The sequence below is a fragment of the Typopeltis vanoorti genome, chromosome 5 (assembly GCF_054136105.1).
Source record: "Typopeltis vanoorti isolate ZY-2024b chromosome 5, IOZ_Tvanoo_1.0, whole genome shotgun sequence".
NCBI classification, from domain to species: Eukaryota; Metazoa; Arthropoda; class Arachnida; order Uropygi; family Thelyphonidae; genus Typopeltis; species Typopeltis vanoorti.
Genome location: NC_143553.1, coordinates 132,400,179 through 132,420,203, shown reverse-complemented (window position 1 = coordinate 132,420,203; position 20,025 = coordinate 132,400,179). Strand labels below are relative to the sequence as shown.

General features: G+C 34.7%; 1 protein-coding gene across 1 annotated transcript in view; it reads right to left on the bottom strand.

Annotated features, from left to right (window-relative positions):
- Positions 1-20,025, bottom strand: part of Larp7 (La related protein 7) — a 207,987-nt gene that overhangs the window by 460 nt on the left and 187,502 nt on the right. Inside the window, exon 11 of the mRNA XM_090393486.1 lies at positions 9,453-9,547. Within this exon, the coding sequence (XP_090249612.1) occupies positions 9,453-9,547 (95 nt within the window). The remainder of the gene's footprint in view (positions 1-9,452; positions 9,548-20,025) is intronic.

Below are 20,025 nucleotides of genomic sequence, written 5' to 3'. Positions count from 1 at the left end.
TAGCAAAGGTTATACTGCACCATATAAAAAGATATAACAGTACACAAAGTAAGACAATCACAGACATCCATGCCAGCAGCAGGATTCAAATCCATGACCTGTTGGTTGGAGGGTGGGTACGATAACCATGCCAGCATCGGGAGCAAATTTTCTGCTAAAAAATGAAATGCAAGGATTTCAGATGCCCTTTCCACACAGAATTAGTAAGATAATCACAAACAATCATGCCTACAGCAGGACTGAAACCCACACTCTTGGTTATAGAGCAAATACTCCATCCACTCTGCCAACCAGACTGTCTATATGCTTTTAAATATGAAAATAAAATTCGATATATTAATACTGTTATATAATACAGGTAATATAAAGAGCAGAAATTGGTTATAGGTTTTAGTAGTAGTACTCCTACTATTTCCTTTCCTTGAACAGTGATCAGGGAAAGGAAGTAGTAGGAGTAGTAGTAAACCATTCAACACTAAACATGAAGATAAACTTGATTGGTAGGCAATTTTATTATCATCATTATTATTGTATGATACCTCCACATCACACAAACCAGCTGTTACATCTTCCCTTCAACTATTCACATTAGATGCACTTCAACAGGCAAACTATTCCACTTACTCAGTGCTCTATGGGGGAAAAATCTAGCTCATACCCCCTTTCTTAACCACAAGCAAACTTAACTTTCATGGCTGGAACTTCCTGGTAGTTCCCAAGGTAAACAAAGAAATTTTTTACAAATCTTTTAAGCACTTAGCAACAACCAGCTACAATAAACTGCCAAATGATATAAAGTCTAGCATCAGGATACACTTTTAGAAAAAGATTGAAACACTAACTCATGGGACTAAATAATGACGTTTATTTTAAATGCATATTATAGAAATTTTTTTAAAATATCATGTCTCAATTATATTCTATATGTATATGCATGCCTTCATAGATAACATCATTTAATTTTTTAGTGATTGTATTACCTACATTTGCATTTTTATAGTAACCACTATGGCTATGTGTTACACTCACTGTACAGTTCCTTCTAATCTATTTCCATTTTCTTTTCTTTATTATAAATTCTCTATTCTTTATTCTTTTTTTTTTACTATCAATCTCTATATTACCATCTGAAAAATAATTGTTGGATTTTTTTTTTACATTACTTTTCACTATCCATTATTATCACTTATATTGTTCTAAATACTTGCTATATCTATTGTATTATATTTTCATTTGTACTACTACTTCAGTGTTAATAAATTTCAATTTTCACCATTCCTCCCATGATGATCTAGTTTCCCTGACTCTCTGCATTAGATCTCACCCAAATAAGTCATTTTTCCAGGCTCCCATGCCATATCTACTCAAGGGCAGGTTGTCCCTCATATCCAGTCTTTTCTGACATCAAATGTACTCCACACATCTATAAACTCACATCATTTTCTTCTACACAGCCTGCATATTGAATCAGTTGCTATCATAGCTCTCCTTCTTAACATGGTACTGTCATATCTTGGTAGAAAACCAACCATTCATACTCTCACTTTTCTTTTTCACTTCTTCCAACAGACCTTTCATATATTCTCTCTCATACTATATCTGTTACCACTTAAATCATCAGTTCCAACAAGAACTACCACCTCTTTTACTTTTCTTATTTTGTCAAGTGATATTATCAAATTTCAAATGGAAAATTGGACAATGAAGTTCATCATCATCAAATTCTGCACATGTACCTTCAAGGAGGTGTACAGGATATTATGATAGTACTACATAAAAATTATATCATTACTAACTTCCTATCAACAATTTTCCTCCAAAGTAATCTTTTATCTGTTAAGATTCCAATATTATCAGATCTTATCTCTCTCTCTCTTTTCTAAGGCACTTTTTACAACTAATCCATCTAGGTTTTGGTCTTCCTATGGGTCTTTTTCCTGCCATCCTGCCAAAAGAACACTTATTTTGCTAATCTTTCCTCTCCCTTCTGTTTAAGTGACATAACCCGAGATTAGCTCTACTAACACATCCTTGAATGTTAACAATATCAAGTTCTCTCCTAATATCCTCGTTTTTAATATGATAACGCCATCTGTAAACTCCCCTAATCTTTCTCAGAACTTTCACATCTATAGTCTCCGGTCTTTGATCAAGTGTTTTATTTCTAACTCAGCTCTCAGACACACACATAAGTTAAAACTGATTAACACTATCTTTTATATAGCAAGTTAGTGTTATTGACTAATTTTTCTCTTATTTCATATAAATTGATTCATTTGATTTTCTACCATACAAGCTTTACTAATTCTGTTATCTATTTTCATATTTAATTTACCATCTTCATTAAAATTGTGGCTATATAGCTGAAATGTTTTACTTTTCCTGAAAGTTCACTGTTCAGGATACAGTTGATGTTTTCAATGTTTCTGCCTATTTTTATTGTATTTTTGTTGCTGATTTTCATACCCAATTTATTACAACAGTTATTCAATTTAGTCAAGGACTCTTGCAGGCTTGTACTGGATTTATTCAGAAGTATATCATCATCTGCATAAGTTAAACAGCTGAGATTAGCATTTCCAATTATGATATCAGTTTTAATACCACTTTCCTTCATAATGTGATCTATACAGATGATGAATAATGGTGGTGATAATGTATACTCTTTGTCTCACAACCAATTTAACATAAAATTATCTTCCTGTGCCTCCTTCAATTCCAGCTGTTGACATACAACTCAACTAATGACTATATATTGCTTGATCATATAATGTCCCATTTACACCATATAAATACAGTGGTTTGAACAGCTTTGCACCTTGTCATGTGTCTTTTCCAGATCTACAAAACTTAAATACAGATCTTTGATATATTATTAAGTGATTTCTCAACTACTGTCTTTTTTGTGTTATGACTAATAATTACTATGTGGCCTGAATCCAGCTGGCTCTTGTCCAAGCTTTCCTTCCACAATTTTTCTTAACCATTTCTCAAATATAACTCTTACCAGGAAGAAACACTGAGTAGAGATATTCCTCTACAATTCTCACATTCAGTTTTATTTCCCTTTTTATAGATGGTAACTATTATTCCGACTTTCTGATAAGGTCTTCTGAATTATTCAGTGTAGTCACTGTAAAAAGTAAACTTATACCTTATTCCTGAATTGCATGAGTGTTTTCTATCACGATGCTATCAATGCTTGTTTCATTTAGCAGATTTTCAAAGTAATTAATCAAAACATCAAGAATATCTATATCTTCAGTTTTCATTTCACCCTTATCATCTCTAATTCCTCTTACTCTTTCCTTCATTTTTAAGCTTTTTCAATAGCCTCTAGAATATTTTGCCCCCTTCCTGATATTCATTTATATTGCTCTTACTAAAGTCTTCTTGTGACTTTTGTTTAGCTAGTTTTACACAGTGTTTCGCTTTCTTACATTTTATTCAGTATTGTCTAAGATCACAAGCTGACTTACTTGCCAGGATCTTACAATAAGCTTTCTTCTTCTCACTGACTACTCCTTCAACTTCCAGAGTCCACCACAGAGTTCTGATTTCCATTCTTTCAGAACCCACCATATACCTTTAGCTGAATCACTCAAAGTTATCTTCAGAGTTTGAAATTGAATTGTTTATATATATATATATATATATATATATATATATATATATATATATATATATATATATATATATATAAATATATATGGGGTGCTTAAGGGTCAAAGTTGTATAACTGAGAGGAGACCTCCACATAGCCTTTAAAGGAATGCAGAGAACCGACCAGGGCTTCTGACCTAATGTCCAATCCTCACCTTCTCGTTGGGTATCTACCTGGATACTGAACGAATGAGGATGGGCTGCCAATTTGGGATTTAGCCGACCAAATTGTATTGTTATTGGCTTAAACCAATACAGAAAATGATGGTACAACTTGACAAAATTTCATGCCGGCTGGGGCATCGCCCGGTTAAACAATGCCCCCGTTGTATTCGTCAGGGAACCAGGGCGAACATGGAAAAGTCAGTTACTGGAACAAATCTGAAAGCACACCCCAACTCAACATCACCAGAATTAAAGATCGATACTATCAACATAAGAAACCTGAATAGCAAAGATATGGAGCTGGCTGAAGAATTAGATAAGTACCAGATCGACATAATAGGGGTGACCGAAACAAAAAAGACAAAAACTGGTGAGATCTTTCTGAGCAATAAATACAAAATGTTATATGCAGGCAATGACAATCAAGGAAAAGAAGGAGTAGCCATAGTATTCAACACAAAATACGAGGCTAATCTTCTTGAATGGCACGCAGTCTCAATTAGAGTGATGTGGGCAAATATCAGAATGGGGAACTGGACAATGAGACTTATTTATGCCTATAGTCCCACAGAAGGTTCTACTAAGGTAGAAGTGGAGGAATTTTTTTGATGCTTTAGAGAAAGCAACTGACGCAATAAAAAAGGAGAAGTTGGTCCTTGTTGGGGGATCTAAATAGCAGAGTAGGAAATGATTGTCAGACATACAAAAATATTTTGGGAAAATTTGGAGAAAAGAGCAAAGCTAATAATAATGGCAAATACTTGTTGGATTTCTGCTCAGGACATGGACTGGTTATTACTAACATCATGTTCCAACATAAAAATGTGCACAAACTCACATGGAGAGAAGAGGCAAGGAATAAGAAAAGTCTCATTGACTATGTTATTGTTGATAGTGATGTTTTCTCCCTGGTGCAGGACACCAGAGTGTACAGAGGATTCGAAATTGGAAGTGATCACTATTTAGTCTTGAACAGGATAAAATTGAATTTCATATTGAAAAGAATAACATGCAAGAAAGTTTTAAAGCTAATAAAAGTTCAGCAGCTCTCAGATGTGAACTGTAGACTAAAATACACAAAGCTAATTGAAGTAAAAATGAAAGAGTTTGAGAACAGGAACCAAACTTTGGAGATTCAGTGGCAAGCCTTGAAGAAAACCCTGATTGATTCAGCCAGAGAGGCATGTGGTGAGGTTGTCTGCAAGGATAGAAAAATCAGAATCCCCCTGGTGGACACAGGAAGTTAAAGAGGCAATGAAGGAAAAGAAGAAAGCATATCAAAAGTCCCTCTCAAATAAGTCAGCTTTTGCTCTTAGAGAATACAGACACAAATGTAAGAAAGCTGAACACTGTGTAAAACTAGCTAAACAAAAGTCATGGGAGGACTTTGGCAAGAACATAGAAAATAAATATCAAGAAGGTGGTAAGATATTCTGAAGGTTGCTGAAGAAGCTTAGAAATGGAGGAAAGTGTGCTGTAAAAGGAGTTAGAGATAATAAAGGTGACATGAAAACAGGAGAAAAAGATATCCTTAAGTATGGAGTAATTACTTTGAAAAATTGCTAAATGAAATGATCAGTGAGAGCCCAGTGGTAAAAAACACTCAACAGGCATACAGTCAGGAATACATATCGATACTTGAAGTAGAAAAAACCATCAAAGGCTTGAAATGTGGAAAGGCAGCAGGAGTAGATGATATTCGACCAGAAATGCTGAAGTATGGTGGTATAAGAGTCTTACAGTGGCTGCACTGCATAGTTCAGAAAGCCTGGACAGAGGGACGAATTCCCGATGATTGGAGTAGAGATCTAATAGTACCCATATATAAAAAGGGAAATAAAACTGAATGTGAGAATTACAGAAGTATTTCCCTACTGATTGTTCCTGGCTAGATCTATGCAAGTATACTTGAGAAACGGTTGAGAGGAATTGTGGAAGAAAAGCTTGGTGAAGAACAAGCTGGATTCAGGCCAAATAGAGGCTTTCAGGATCAGATCTTCACTTTACGACAAATAGTTGAAAAAGAATTGGAATATAACAAAGATTTGTATTTAAGTTTTGTTGATCTGGAAAAGGCATATGACAAGGTGCCAAGAGAGAAGCTATTCAATATGCTACAGTTATATGGTGTCAATGGGGCATTATATCAAGCAATACTTAGTCTTTATTTGAGTTGTAAATCAGCAGTTAGAAATGAAGGAAGTACAGAAAGATGGTTTAATTTTAAATCTGGTGTGAGGCAAGGATGTACATTATCCCCTCTGTTATTCATTATCAATATGGATCACATTATGAAGGAAAGTAGTATTAAACATGATATCAGAATTGGAGATGTTAATGTCAGCTCTTTGCCTTATGTGGACGATGTTATACTTCTAAATAAATCCGCTAAAAGTTTGCAAGATTCACTGACTAAATTGAATAACTGTTGTAATAGATATGGCATGAAGGTGAGCATTAAAAAGACAAAGACAATGAAAATAGGTAGAATTGTTGAAAATGTCAACTGTGTTGTGAACGGGGAACCTGTGGAACAAGTAAAACATTTCAGCTACTTAGGCACGATTTTTACTGAAGATGGTCAATTAAATATGGAAATAGATAACAGAATCAACAAAGCTGGTATGGTAGGTAGTCAACTGAATAAATTCATATGGAATAAGAATGAAATTAGTCGGAACACTAAATTAGCTGTATACAAGACAGTGTTCAAACCAGTTTTAACCTATGGATCTGAGAGCTGAGTCAGAAGTAAAACACTTGACCAAAGACTAGAGACCGCAGATATGAGAGTCCTGAGAAAGATTAGAGGCATGAACAGTGCATCAACGGCAATATCATATTAAAAACGAGGATATTAGGAAAGAACTCAACATTGTTAGCATCCAGGAATGCGTTAGCAGAGCTAATCTCAGGTGGTATGGTCACTTAAATAGAATTGGCAAGGAAAGATTAGCAAAACAAGTGTTCTCTGCCAGGTTGGCAGGAAAAAGACCCAGAGGAAGACCAAGATATAGGTGGATTGATATGGTAAAAAGTGCCTTAGACGATAGAAATATAAGATCTGATAATGTTGGAGTCTTGACAAGTATCAGACTGATTTGGTGGAAAATTGTAGATAGGAAGTTAGTAATGATGTAAATTTTTCATGTAGTACTATCATATCCTGTACACCCCTTGAGGACACATGTCAGGAATTTGATGATGATGATGATGATGACATTTTAGTCTATGGCTAACTTGTGAAAACTGCTCAATTTCAATTCTTTTTAAAAAATTTAAAAAAGTATTTTTATTTTCAGTATGCAATTCATTTTTTTCTTGCTAAAAACAATGTGATCACTTCCAATTTGAAATCCCCTGCATACTCTTGTCTCCTGAACAAGTATAAAGATCAATAATAACACAGTCATCATTAATAATAGTCACTGAGACTTTCATATTTTTGGTGTATTCTCTACATGCATATTTCTGCCTGTAGAGAATATGTTTTTTCTTTCAAAACCACATTAGAATATGTATCTGGATGATAAGCTTTGAAATAACACATGTAAAAGAAAAATAGATCAGTAATATATGTTTCAGTTATTGAACAATAACTGAACATATATTTGTGAACATATTTTTCTAGGCAAAAGGATATGTGATATATTTTAAAAGAATTACTTTTTACTACAAAAACTTCTATATCTTCTCCATCCTCTACCCTTAGTCATCAAGGAATTAATTTGCCTCCATCAATGATTTGTAAGCCTTATATCTGATGACAACATGATAAACAATTGCTGTGATTTTGTGTTGCTAACTAGCACTCTTTTCTGAAACATGATGAGCTCTTCATTTTTACATTTCAATTCCCAAGAAGGAAAAGCTTATTTGCCTCACCCAAAGACAACTTGCTGAGAAGTGCATGACAAAAAACAGCTCCTCTAGTTAGCATCTAGAATCAAATCTATAACAGTCTTTCTTCTTCTTCTGCCAATGTAGTGTTCTGTGAATTACTACAAAGTGGTGCCTATTATTATATTACATGAATAAAAACATTTTTAATCAGCAAATCTGATCAACTAAGTTACAAATGCTAACACATCCTTGTTTATTCACATCTAGATGGATATCTGTAATAGGGTACATTCTATAATGTACTCTATTCTATAACTATTTTTTAATTTCTAAAAGGTATACCACAAAGATAATTCACAAATATTAGTTTCTCACAAAGAATCTACTGAAAAAGCTCGAAATTGGTGTGTCATACACATTGCTGCATTTGTAGTTACAAAGTTACAAATGCAGCAATGTGTTGCATTTGTAACTTAAAAATGTTACAAAGTCAAGAGTGCACCTGCCTAGTTATGACACTGCAGATGCAGTGCCATAACTAGGCAGGTGCAATGTGTGCACAGGCCCAGGATGAAGGGGGGGGGAAGTGCCCTGAAATGGGATATATATATATATATATATATATATATATATAAAAAAAAATAAAAATAAAAAAAAAAATAAAATAAAATAAAAAATCAGTATATTTTCATTTTCAAATTTTGCTGCTGTGGGGGGTTCATAAACATATATTATAATATTTATAAACAAAATTTCTATCATATTTTTTAATTTTGTTTTCCATAAAAAGGGACTAAAAATAAAATCTTGCATAGGGCCCATGAAAAGCTAGTTATGGTACTGGCCAGATGTACAACACGAGTGAAGGATAATTCTGTGTGAGGTTGTTAAAAAGAACTGTGATCTATCAAAACTGAATATATCCTAGGATAAGAAATTTCTTTCAATTAATATGCCCTAGAATTTGTTTTTATATCTCAATTCAAAAACTGGGAAATAAGAATATATGTTTATGCAATCTGAAGAGCAAAAGTGTAGATTGGGGGAGGGGAGGAAACATCTTACCAGAAAGTTATTGTAATAAAATCACTTCCAAAAAGTTGCAGAACTAAACATTTGTCAGACTAAATTAGTCTATCTTGAAAGAGGTAGACTTTCTGGGAGACCAAGGTCTGCACCAAACTGCTCTGGGAGGCCATGAGTTGGGGGCCCCTGCTATAGCTTATAATGAATTTCCTTTAGGATATCACGGATTCCACTGGGTTCTGTTCAAGACAAAGTGGTAGTTTGTTTTAGTGAGCAAGTTTAATCACTATAATGTTTACTATGGTGTGAAATGACTATGTGTATATAGCTTGTAATTTGTGTTTTATTATTACATGGGAATCTCTATGGGATCCAAAGACTTGTGCATCAGATTCACAATATCTACTGTACCTACCCTTGAATACACTGACCAACAAAACACTCTCAACACATTTTGGCAATACATTTCAGTGAGTGTTATCTAAAAAAAATTCTAAAAATAAATACTTTGCTGTCTATTCAAAGGATTTCCATCAAAGAAACAAATATGACTTTTGTATGACTCTCTTCTAATAAAATGATGTCCCACTGGGACAGGCATGTTTTTATTAACATAGTATTTCTTAATATCTAGAACTATTCTATGTAATTCAGTAATTTCAACAATTAAAGAAATAATTTAAGAATTATTTTACCAGTCAAGTGCTATTAATAAAATGTAAATAAAAAATAATAAATGAAAAGAAGCATTTTACCTTTTCTCTTCCTCTTTTCTTTTGCCTTGTATTATTCTGGAATCTTATTTTTCTGTCTTCTTCCATTTTTTGCCAATATGACTCTTCTTCTTTTCCTAATATGCAAAATTATTCCTTTTCAATATCTTATACATGAAAGAAGTTATAAAAGCAAAATTTTATATGAACGGAAATCTTACATGGAGGTATTGGGAAATTTTAATGTTTTACAAACATTTAGTTAGGCTTCTCCAATAAGGATACCATAAACTTTTCAAAGATTTAGAAAGAAAGAAAAAAAAAATTTAATTTCCATTTGTAAGACACTCACATTACCATCTTGTAGATGTTACTGAGAGAGAGATAGAGAGAGAAGTGAAGTTAAAATGCCAAGAATTTTCTAGCACCTTTTTTCTTGTTAGTCCAATCCAAATTTCTCTAATGAGAACAGCTTATTTTTATGCTGCTTATCAACCCCCCTCCCCCCAATATTATTATTATTATTTTGGTAACTTCCATGGAGTCAACAGACTCATCGTGGGACACCCACTCAACCAGCAACATGTCTATCACATAATGAGCTTCGAAGTTATTTACACTACCTGCATTCACAATGCATTCCACTCACCAACAACTCTCCACGCAAAAAATCTACAACTCACACCCTTTTTCACCACATCATTATACAACTTCCAGGGATGACTTCTCATTCTTCCTATCTTAACATCCACTCTTTTTATGATTCCTTCTGCATTAATCTGATAAAATTGCTTAACTAACTTGTAGGTCTCTATCATATCTTCTCTCTTCCTCCTATCCACCAACTTCTGCAATCCACATTCCCTGAAATGCTCTTCATAACCAACATTTCAGAGTCCTGATATCACTTTGGTCATTTATCTTTGGATCCTCTCCAGTGTTTCCACATCACAATGAACATCAGGTGACCAAACCTGAGCACAACAACCCAAAAGTGACCAATGCCTTATACAGGGGCACCACCTCCCTATCCCTACATATCTATATCTCACCAATAACTTTCCAAGTTAAAACTAATCATTAAGAAATTCTGTGTAAATATAAACAAGAGGCCACCACAACAGTATACTTCATAAATCTTAAAAAGTAGTGCAGAGGATATTTCTGGTTGAAATTAAGACCAAAATTTTGGGAAGAACCACAGACTAGGGTTTGTCGGTTTTTAAAAACCTTTTTTTAAATTAAAAAAAAAAAGGTTTTAGATACTAGAATTAATATGTAAAATTAATTAATTATTTAATTAAAAATGTTAACATTTTGACTTGAAACCGATGTATATGTTACAAGTGAGGAATCGGAATATGATGTAGAGTGTGAAAATGACTATGCGAGGATTTTTTAAATTCTCCTGATCTTGATAACGATTGTGGATTCCCTATGTTGTCTGACAATTAAAAACAATCAATTTCCCAAATTAGAAAAATTTGCAAATTTTTTAGAATATCTCCCATAAGAGATGGAATAGTTTAGAGGCCATGATTGAAAGATTTATAACATCAAAAGAATGTGTTGTTTTAGCTTTGAATGATATTGGTGCTTCTCATATGTGGAACGAAGCTCAATATCCTATAATCATGGTAGGTGTCCTCCCTCGAGTCTTTGGACTCCCTGGAGGGTGTCATGTAATAATAATAATAAAAGTTCTTGGCAAATAAGTCAGCAGATTCCCTAAAAGAATACAAAGAAAAATGTAAGAGAGCTACGTGTAAAAGTAGCTAAACAAAAGTCATGGGAAGACTTCATTAAGAATACAGAAGAAATATCAGAAACGTGGCAAAATATTCTCGAGGCTATTGAAAAAAGATTAAGAATACAGAAGAAATATCAGAAATGTGCAAAATATTCTCGAGGCTATTGAAAAAAGTTTAGAAATGGATGAAAGAGTACTGTAAAAGGAATTGAAGATAAGGATATCCTAGATGTCTGGAGTAATTAGTTTGAAGGACTTAAATGAAATAAGCAGTGAAAGAACAGTAGCAGAAAATTTTCAAGAGGAACAAAAGGAGTATATATATCAATACTTGAGGTAGAAAAAGCCATGAAAAACTTGAAATGTGGAAAGAATGATATTCAGATAATAATGAACCAGAAATGCTCAAATATGGAAGCATAAAATTTTGCACTCGCCAAATTCAGAGGGCCTGGTAGGGTCGGATTGAAGATGACTGAGATAGTCTCCTAAAAAAGGGAATAAAGCTGAATGTGAGAATTAGAGAGGAATTGGAATTTCTCTACTAAGTATTCCACATAAGATTTATGCAAACATTCTTGAAAATAGGCTGAGAAAAATTGTGGAAGGGAAACTTGGAGAAAAACAAGCTGGGTTCAAGCTGATATCAAGATCAAATTTTCACTTTACAACAAATAGTTGGAAATCATTGAAATATGATAATGATCTGAACTTAAGTTTTGTAGATCTGGAAAAGTATTTTCCAAACACTACTACAATTATGTGGGGTAAATGGAACATTATACAAAGCAATACATAGCCTATTTAAGCTGCAAGTCAGCAGTAAGAACTGAGAGAAATACAGAGAGAGAGAGAGAGAATGTCTAACATAAAATCAGGGTTAAGACAAGGATGCACAATATCTCCACTCTCGTTCACCATCTGTATGAATTGCATTATGAAAGAAAGTGCCATTAAACCTGATATTAGAATTGCAGATATCAAACTTAGCTCTTTCTTTTCTGCAGATGACATTGTACTCCTAAGCACCTTCCAGTGGAAGTCTCCAGCATTATCTAAATAAACAGAATAACAGCTGTAAGAAATTTTGCATCCAAATCAAAACCAAAACTGTGAAAAGGAAGATTGAAAACTTCTGGTGCATTCTTAATGCAGAATCTATAGAAGTAAAATATTTCACATATTTAGGCACAGTTTTTAGTGAAGATGGCAAATTAAATTTGGAAATAGACAACAGAATAAGCAAAGCTGGTATGGTGAGGAGCCAGTTGAATAAATTTATATGGAATAAGAGAGAAATTAGTCAAAACACAAAACTAGCAGTATACAAAAGTGTTCAAACCAGTTTTAAGTTATTGATCTGAGGTTGTGCATCCTTGATCAAAGACTAGAGACTGCAGGGGAGTGAACAGATGGCAGCAATGGCATAATCATGTTAAAAATGAAGGTATTACAAAGGAACAACATTGTTAGTATTCAAGAATGCATGAGCTCTTAGCTCTGGAATGGGAAAGAAAAGGTTAGCAAAACAGGTTGATGCTATGATGGCAAGAAAGACATGTAGAGAAACACCAAGATTCAGATGTTGGAAGTTTTTCCACTTGGTTATGCTATAAATTAAAGATACCAAGAAATTATATACAGGCATCCCTTGATTAACGTGATTAATTAATCCCTCGATGTTACTGCGTATCTCAAAATCGCGTTAATCAAATATAATAATCAATGGTAAAAATTACAATTCATCCATGATCCATTACTGTATTAATAATTCGTTTTATATGGTACTCTTTTAGGAAAGATAAAAAATGAATGCAAAGTAAATGTTTAATAAGTGCATTAGTTTACTGCAATTTTTTATCAAAAGAAGTTATCAAGCGTCATTTGAACAGTTTTAGTTTTTTCCTATCAGCATAATTCTACGATAATAAGCAAAATGACTCTCTAGACCTTGGCAAACAAGCATTCTTCGATTAACATCTGGATCCATATCCATTACTTGCTGCTTAAGCGATTCTAAACTGGGAAATATTCCATCAATTTCTTTGATTGTTATCTCCTTTGGAACCTCATCTTCACATTCCATTTGTTGTCTTTAAATGTGTGTTGTTGTTCAATTTCAAGAAGATCATTGTCACTGAAATCTTTTCAATTTGAATCTAATAATTCTTTAACTTCTTCTGCATCAACACCATCAAAACCAAGGTCTTCACCAATTGCAACGATTTCGTCAACCACAGAATTCTGAAAAGCACCTAAGTCATTAGCGCATTCTGGCAGAAGGTTTTTCCAAACAGATCTCATGCAGCTAGAAGACACTTGCTCCCATGAGTCATGAATGTTTTCAACTGCGCGTTTAATGTTAAAATTCTCCCAAAATTCTTGGAGCGCAATAGCATTTTCTCCCATTGTTTCTACTGCCTTTGAGAATGTCTTTTTAAGAAAATAGGCTTTGAAAGTTGCAACGACGTCCATGGGTTGTAGCAATGATGTCGTATTTGGTGGAAATTTTGTACATTTAAAGGTGCGTTAATTAAAACTTTTGTCGCTGTTAGATCTTGAATGATGGCTCTATCAAGAATAGAACTGCTCTATTCAAAATTCAACAAGAGAACAATATCAAGCAAAAGCACACTTGTACTCTTGGCAAAACAGACATAATATGTGAAGATGCAGATATTAACTTTGCTTAAAAAGGAATAAAAATATAAAAGAAGAGGTTGAATCTTAAATTAAAATGAAATCGAAGGAGGAAATAAATATTAAATTGTACTATATTTAAGTTGTCTAAAATAGATGGAATTTTAATTTGTCAAAAACATCAATGTTAAAATATGCCATGTATAAAGTTGTGTATCATCATGCAAACAAAAGTTCAAAGGTTGCAGTTTGACCACCAAAGATGACATAACGAGCGATGAGTAGGCATTCGTGGAAGGCACAAGAAATTTGCTTTCCCCGAAAAAAGCGATGTGCGTACAACAAGGAGGTGACGTCACTCAGTGACAGCAAATAGCAGAGCATCGTGGACAAGTTTGGAGTGCGGAAAGAGAGTGCTATAATGGGGTTTAAAATGGATTCACATCATTGAGAAGGGCCCTTTTTGCTTGCTTTTATGTTTTTTCTCCTGGTTCTTCTGGTGTTCCCTGGTCGTGTGTCCTCCCCGTGGGTCTCCTGCTCGAAGTTCCTGAGCGGATCAGCATGCCTAATATCCGACAAGACGTGTGAAGATGGCAAAGCGGCAGCGTGTTTCCCGTTGCTGAGCAACGTGAATCGAAGAAAGTATAGAACGAGATGATGGCAGTGTTCGAGTTTTAAACCATCGGTGTGGATCTAACTGATGAGAAAGCAGCAAAGGATTCCTTTGAAGGTAAATCGTGTTAGAAGTGGCGATGCGAAAAGTTCATAAGCCCAGAAGCTTATGAACTTTTCGTTTGTCGACTTTTTCGATTCGATTAACAAAAAGTTCGTGAACTTTTTGTTAATCGAATTGGACTGGTAGTCTACATTCATAAGTTGTCTAGACCAAGTTTAATGCATGTGGGTCGTTAGTAGCAGTAATCAAGTTTAATACCGACATCCATGTTTGTGATATAGATGAACATAAGATTCTCATGAGTATGTTTGGATAGCCTGTCTGTTTGATTATTATTACCCTGCTTTACTTGTATTTTAGTATTAACCTTGATTTCCTTGATTATATATGTTGTTTAAATTGTAATGTTCTTAGATAAATAATAAATATGTTTTCCCATGTATACCTGAGTTTGTCTGAGTAAGAGATTGAATTTTACCACTCACGAAAATATCGAGCCTATGTCTAGAGCAAAAAAGGGGAATTTAAGATTGTCAAGGCCATGACTGTATACTGAGAACTCAATCTACTTAATCTATATAAGGTATTACTTGAATTCTGGGAAAGCTTCTTCGGATAAGAATTTCTATCCTAGAGTTCTGACTGGCACAGCATAAACAAATAAATTTTGTCAGAGCTTGAAGAGAGAAACAGCCCCAGAAAGTCAGTTTAGAAGCCAGATCTCAGTAGGCACAAGGAGAACAATAGAGATAAAAATATTTAAGAAAACAACAACGTAACACCGCGTATATCAAGGGATTGTCGCAATTAATTTCGCCGTGTTAATCAAATTCCGCATTAAGCAAGGGATACCTGTACTTGGTTTAATCCTTTATCCAAGTATGTAATTTCGTGGTATCTTTAATTTTTAGTATAATCAAGCGGAAAAACTTCCATCTAACAATATCTTCCAAATAACAACTATCTCTAATCTAGAGTATTTTAATAATAAGGTGTGACACCTTTTGGCAACTTGTATATGAAAATATGACTTCTACTTTACTTCAACCTTGGTATCACCTCTGAGTCTGGCTCCCACTAATGAGACCTCAATAAAGGTTGAAACCAGTCTGGGTAGTGACCCTTCCCATAATGCTATGCATTATGGTAAGGCTCACTATCTGTATACATACGTGTAATGATATGTGCTTCTTTGCATTATGGAATACTAAAGCAAATGATGTGAAGTCATAAGCCTTTATATACAAGTTGCCCCAGTCTTGAAAATAGTTCAGGTGCAAACTTGTTTGCTTACGCTTGGACAAAGGATTAAACCAAGTATATAATTTCTCAGTATCTTTAATTTATTTTACAAGATTCAGGTGGAATGATTCAGTCAGAAATGCCTTAGAAGAACAAAATGTTACAGATGACACTATTGGATGTCATGTAAGTAACAAACTAATTTGGAGGGAAATTGTTGATAGAAGATTAAATAACAACAAACTTAATCATGGAGTGTTGTCAAAGTAGCCTGAACAGTCCTTGAGAAAACATATGAAGAAATGGATGATGATGGAGTCTGTAAGTATTATACATGCTGTATTATATCATGTATACAATGGTAAGTTCCAGAAGTTTCTGGCCTGACATACAAAATTTGTGCCAATTTTAAAACGGCATGCGTGACAGATAGCACCATCTATAAGGAGCTTAGTTTCAACTTTCTACCTATGTCATTCAGTTGGATGCACTTGTTTGACTAACATGTGACTGTAATGTTAAAAACTGAGTACCGCACTGTGATAGTTTTTCGCCAAAGAAGGGCTTTCTCCAAATGGTATCAAACAGCGATTGGATGGCGTTTATGGGGAAATTTCTCCTTCATATTCCACAATGAAGGAATGGGTTAAACAGTTTTTCTTAGGAAGAGAGATCATCGAAGATGATCCTCATGATGGTTGGCCTGTGCAAGTGATGACTGAGGAAAGTCTCTTTTTGAGGAGGAAATGCTCAATGGCAGATGGATGAAGCTCAAAGAAATCTAGCAAGATTGGGACTTCTATAACAACTGTCTTTCACATAATTTATGAGAAGTTTCGCATGACAAAGATCAGTACAAGGTGGGTGTCCTGACTTCTCTCTTTAATTCAGGAGAAGCATCGTGTGACCTGTTCCCGCAAATTTTTAGGGAATCGGAGAGAAGTGCTAGAATCCATTGTCACCAGGTATGAAACCATGGTCCTTTATTATGATCCTCTTTCCAAAAGGGAATCCAAGGAGTAGTGCAAACCAGGCAAAGCACCACTGAGAAAAGCCAAGGCCACTCAGTCCACCAAGAAGATCATGGCAACAATCATTTGGAATTGCTGGAGAATATATCTATAATAAATACCAAGACGTGATATCATGAAGCAAAAAACCTTTTGGTTCAAGATGCATACTACCTTAGTATTGCTGTATGTTCAGTTGCAGTTTCTCTGAAATTGAAAGGAATGTTTTTCTATTTTGACAGGATACCACATGGAACCCTAATCAGTAAACTGGAGCAGATGGGGATAGATATAGGGTTGGTGAGATGGATAGGAGGGTGGTTGAAGGAGAGATACCAGAGAGTGGTTTATGCAGGGGTGGAGTCTAAAAGATGGCTTGTGACTAGTGGTGTGCCGCAGGTTTCTGTTCTTGGACCACTGCTTTTCAATTTGTTCATCAATGATATAGGAAAGGATTTGAGAGGAAGTGTTCACTTGTTTGCTGATGATGCAAAGTTGGGTAGAGCAATTGTGAGTGCACAGGATGTCAAAATTTTACATAATGATTTGGATAGTTTGGAGGACTGGGCTAGGAAAAATGGATGTCAATTTAATTGTGGCAAAGTGTAAGGTTATGCAATTTGGGGTGAAAAGAATAGCAGCAGTATATCGCATTGGTGGAACCATACTCCAGGAGATTGATGAGGCCAGGGATTTGGGAGTGTTGGTGGATAGAGAATTGAAGTTTAGGGGGCACATTGCAAAAGTGACTAAATCAGCTCATCAAATCACTTGGCTTCTGAAAAATACTTTAACATGCAGAGACAAACAAGTTGTAGTTCCTCTGTATCGAGCCTTGATAAGACCCCATCTGGACTACTGTGCCCAGTTATGGGCACCAGGGTTTCTTCGTGATAGGGAGGAAGTGGAGAGGATCCAAAGACGAGTGACCAAAATGATAGAAAGTCTGTGGAATGAACCTTATGAGAATAGGTTGAAGATTTGTGGGTTGCAGAGATTGGATGATAGGTGAAGGAGGGGTGATATGATTGAGGCATTCAAATTACTGAAGGGTTTCTATAAGATTGATCCAGAAGATATTTTTGAAAATATGACTGGTGGTGGGAGGACTAGGGGCCATGCATGGAAGCTGGGCAAGAGCATGGTTGACAAGGGAGTTAAAGCTAGGTTTTTTACTTGGAGAGTGGTGAATGAGTGGAATAAGCTTCCAGAGTCTGTTGTGGGTGCTACGACCGTGAATGAGTTCAAGGCAAGGTATGATAGATACTGTGTCAATGTCGAATAGTTGTTCTTGACATGATGTTAGGGCCTCCCTCGATGAGTCTGTCGACTCCTTGGAGTTGCCCGGAACAATAATAATAATAATATTTACAGTTGATAATACCTGATTTTGGGAAAGAAAACATTCAATGCATTGGCCTTTGTCTACATTCATTGAAAAGGAAGGAACGTTTGCACTACATTAACACTTTTAGATCTCACACTTAATTAGGCATGTAACAGAAACATACATTATATTAATGACAGCCTGCATGGGATGTTGAAGCATTGAGATTAGATAAATTTTTTTATGGCATGGTGAAAGTGAATTATTACAACATAATTTCCATAACAAATGGGATATTTTGAAGGCGAGTTAACTAGTCTCACATGGAGGGAGCAGGTTTTCTCCTCCCTGAAACTCAGGTTTATCCTCTTGCAAAACAGGCAAATTGGTTAGAAGAACATGCACAATTTACAGACATAGCAGGCAATGCAGATATGAAAAACTGTCCTATCAGAAGCAGTAATTAAATTTATAAGAAGCCAAGTTACTTGGACTGACAGGACACTGAACCTAACATAATCTAATCCGACCCAAAGATTAGTGAATTCACATGCATTCTCTGTCTGTCACCTACAGCAACAGCATTGCTCTCTCTATATACAGATGGGATTCTGAGAGTCCAGCTGAGGCAAGTTCCAGAAATTATGTAATGCTATTCTTTGGATTTTCAACACCAAATAAGTGGAGATATACTAAAGAGTGAATCCTCTCCCTACTTCAATAATTAAATGAAGTGCTCACAATAAAACAACAAAATTACATGATAAACATAGTAATAAACTTTAATGAAACACAGATTAGATTGAAGTGCTCACTGTTAAAGTTAAATGAGTGTTATCTTATTAATGAGCCTGACATTCTAATCATTTTCTATACTTGCGACATGTAAAACTGCATCTCTGATATATAAATTAATGTGCAAAGAGGAATAAACCAAATTTCGCATAGTGTGAAAGTGAAAATATAATGATTTCCGAAGCAAATGTGGGAGAGGGGAAAGAGAGAAGAGTTATTGTCTTTTGTGGCGCTTCCTGGTATATTTTGGTTGGGATGGGGAGACCTAAAAAATCACAGAACCTCTTTTGTGGAGGGGAAGCTTAGTTTGAATGGCAGAGTTAAATGAATTGTGGTATTTGCATAATTCAGGTAATAAAGGGAGAAGACAGAACTATTTTATTGTAGTATAATTTGATGACAGTATTATAAACACTTATTATCTATCATAATTGCATTTTTATTATTATTCAAAATTTTTTCCTCTCAAAAAAAATGCCTTGTCCTTCGTGACTATTACTGTTTCAGTTAAATACAGTGAAGTACTGCACTTTCACTTCAGAGCAGATGTTTATTTTAATCTTTATTTTGGGGAAGACATGAGAGATCAATCAGTTTTCATGTGACACCTACTTTGTAACACTGCTTCATTAGTCATGGTAACTTAAGCTATGCTACAACACGAACAAAGCAAAATACAATCAAAAGTGATAGGAAAGATATTATGATAAAGTGCTTGGTACGATTACAGATACTTGCACAGCTATAAAACGTACAGGGGACTTGGCACATTTAAAATGTAATATTTATTAACCATTCATAACATACTTAGCTATTAGGCAAATCATGGATGCGAAGTGTACCATTTAAACTGAAAAACTACTGAGATAGCATTGAAATAACATGGGTATGAATTTTAATAAGGTTGACATATTTCATCCACCATGGCTGGATGGGTGGTTAAAGCATATGGGATAATAGTCACCATCTAATTATCAGTAGGATAAAAATGAGTATAGCACTGTTACTAAGCTGCATAGTTACAAGTGATTACTGGAATAACTAGCTTTAGTGCCAGTTTTACTACAGATTATTTTCCAAAATTGTTGCCTCAATTTAAGCTAAAATTCAGTTTGGTCAGTAACTGAACAAATAGATCAAAATGAATTCAAAAAGAGTGGCTCTGTATATTTTAT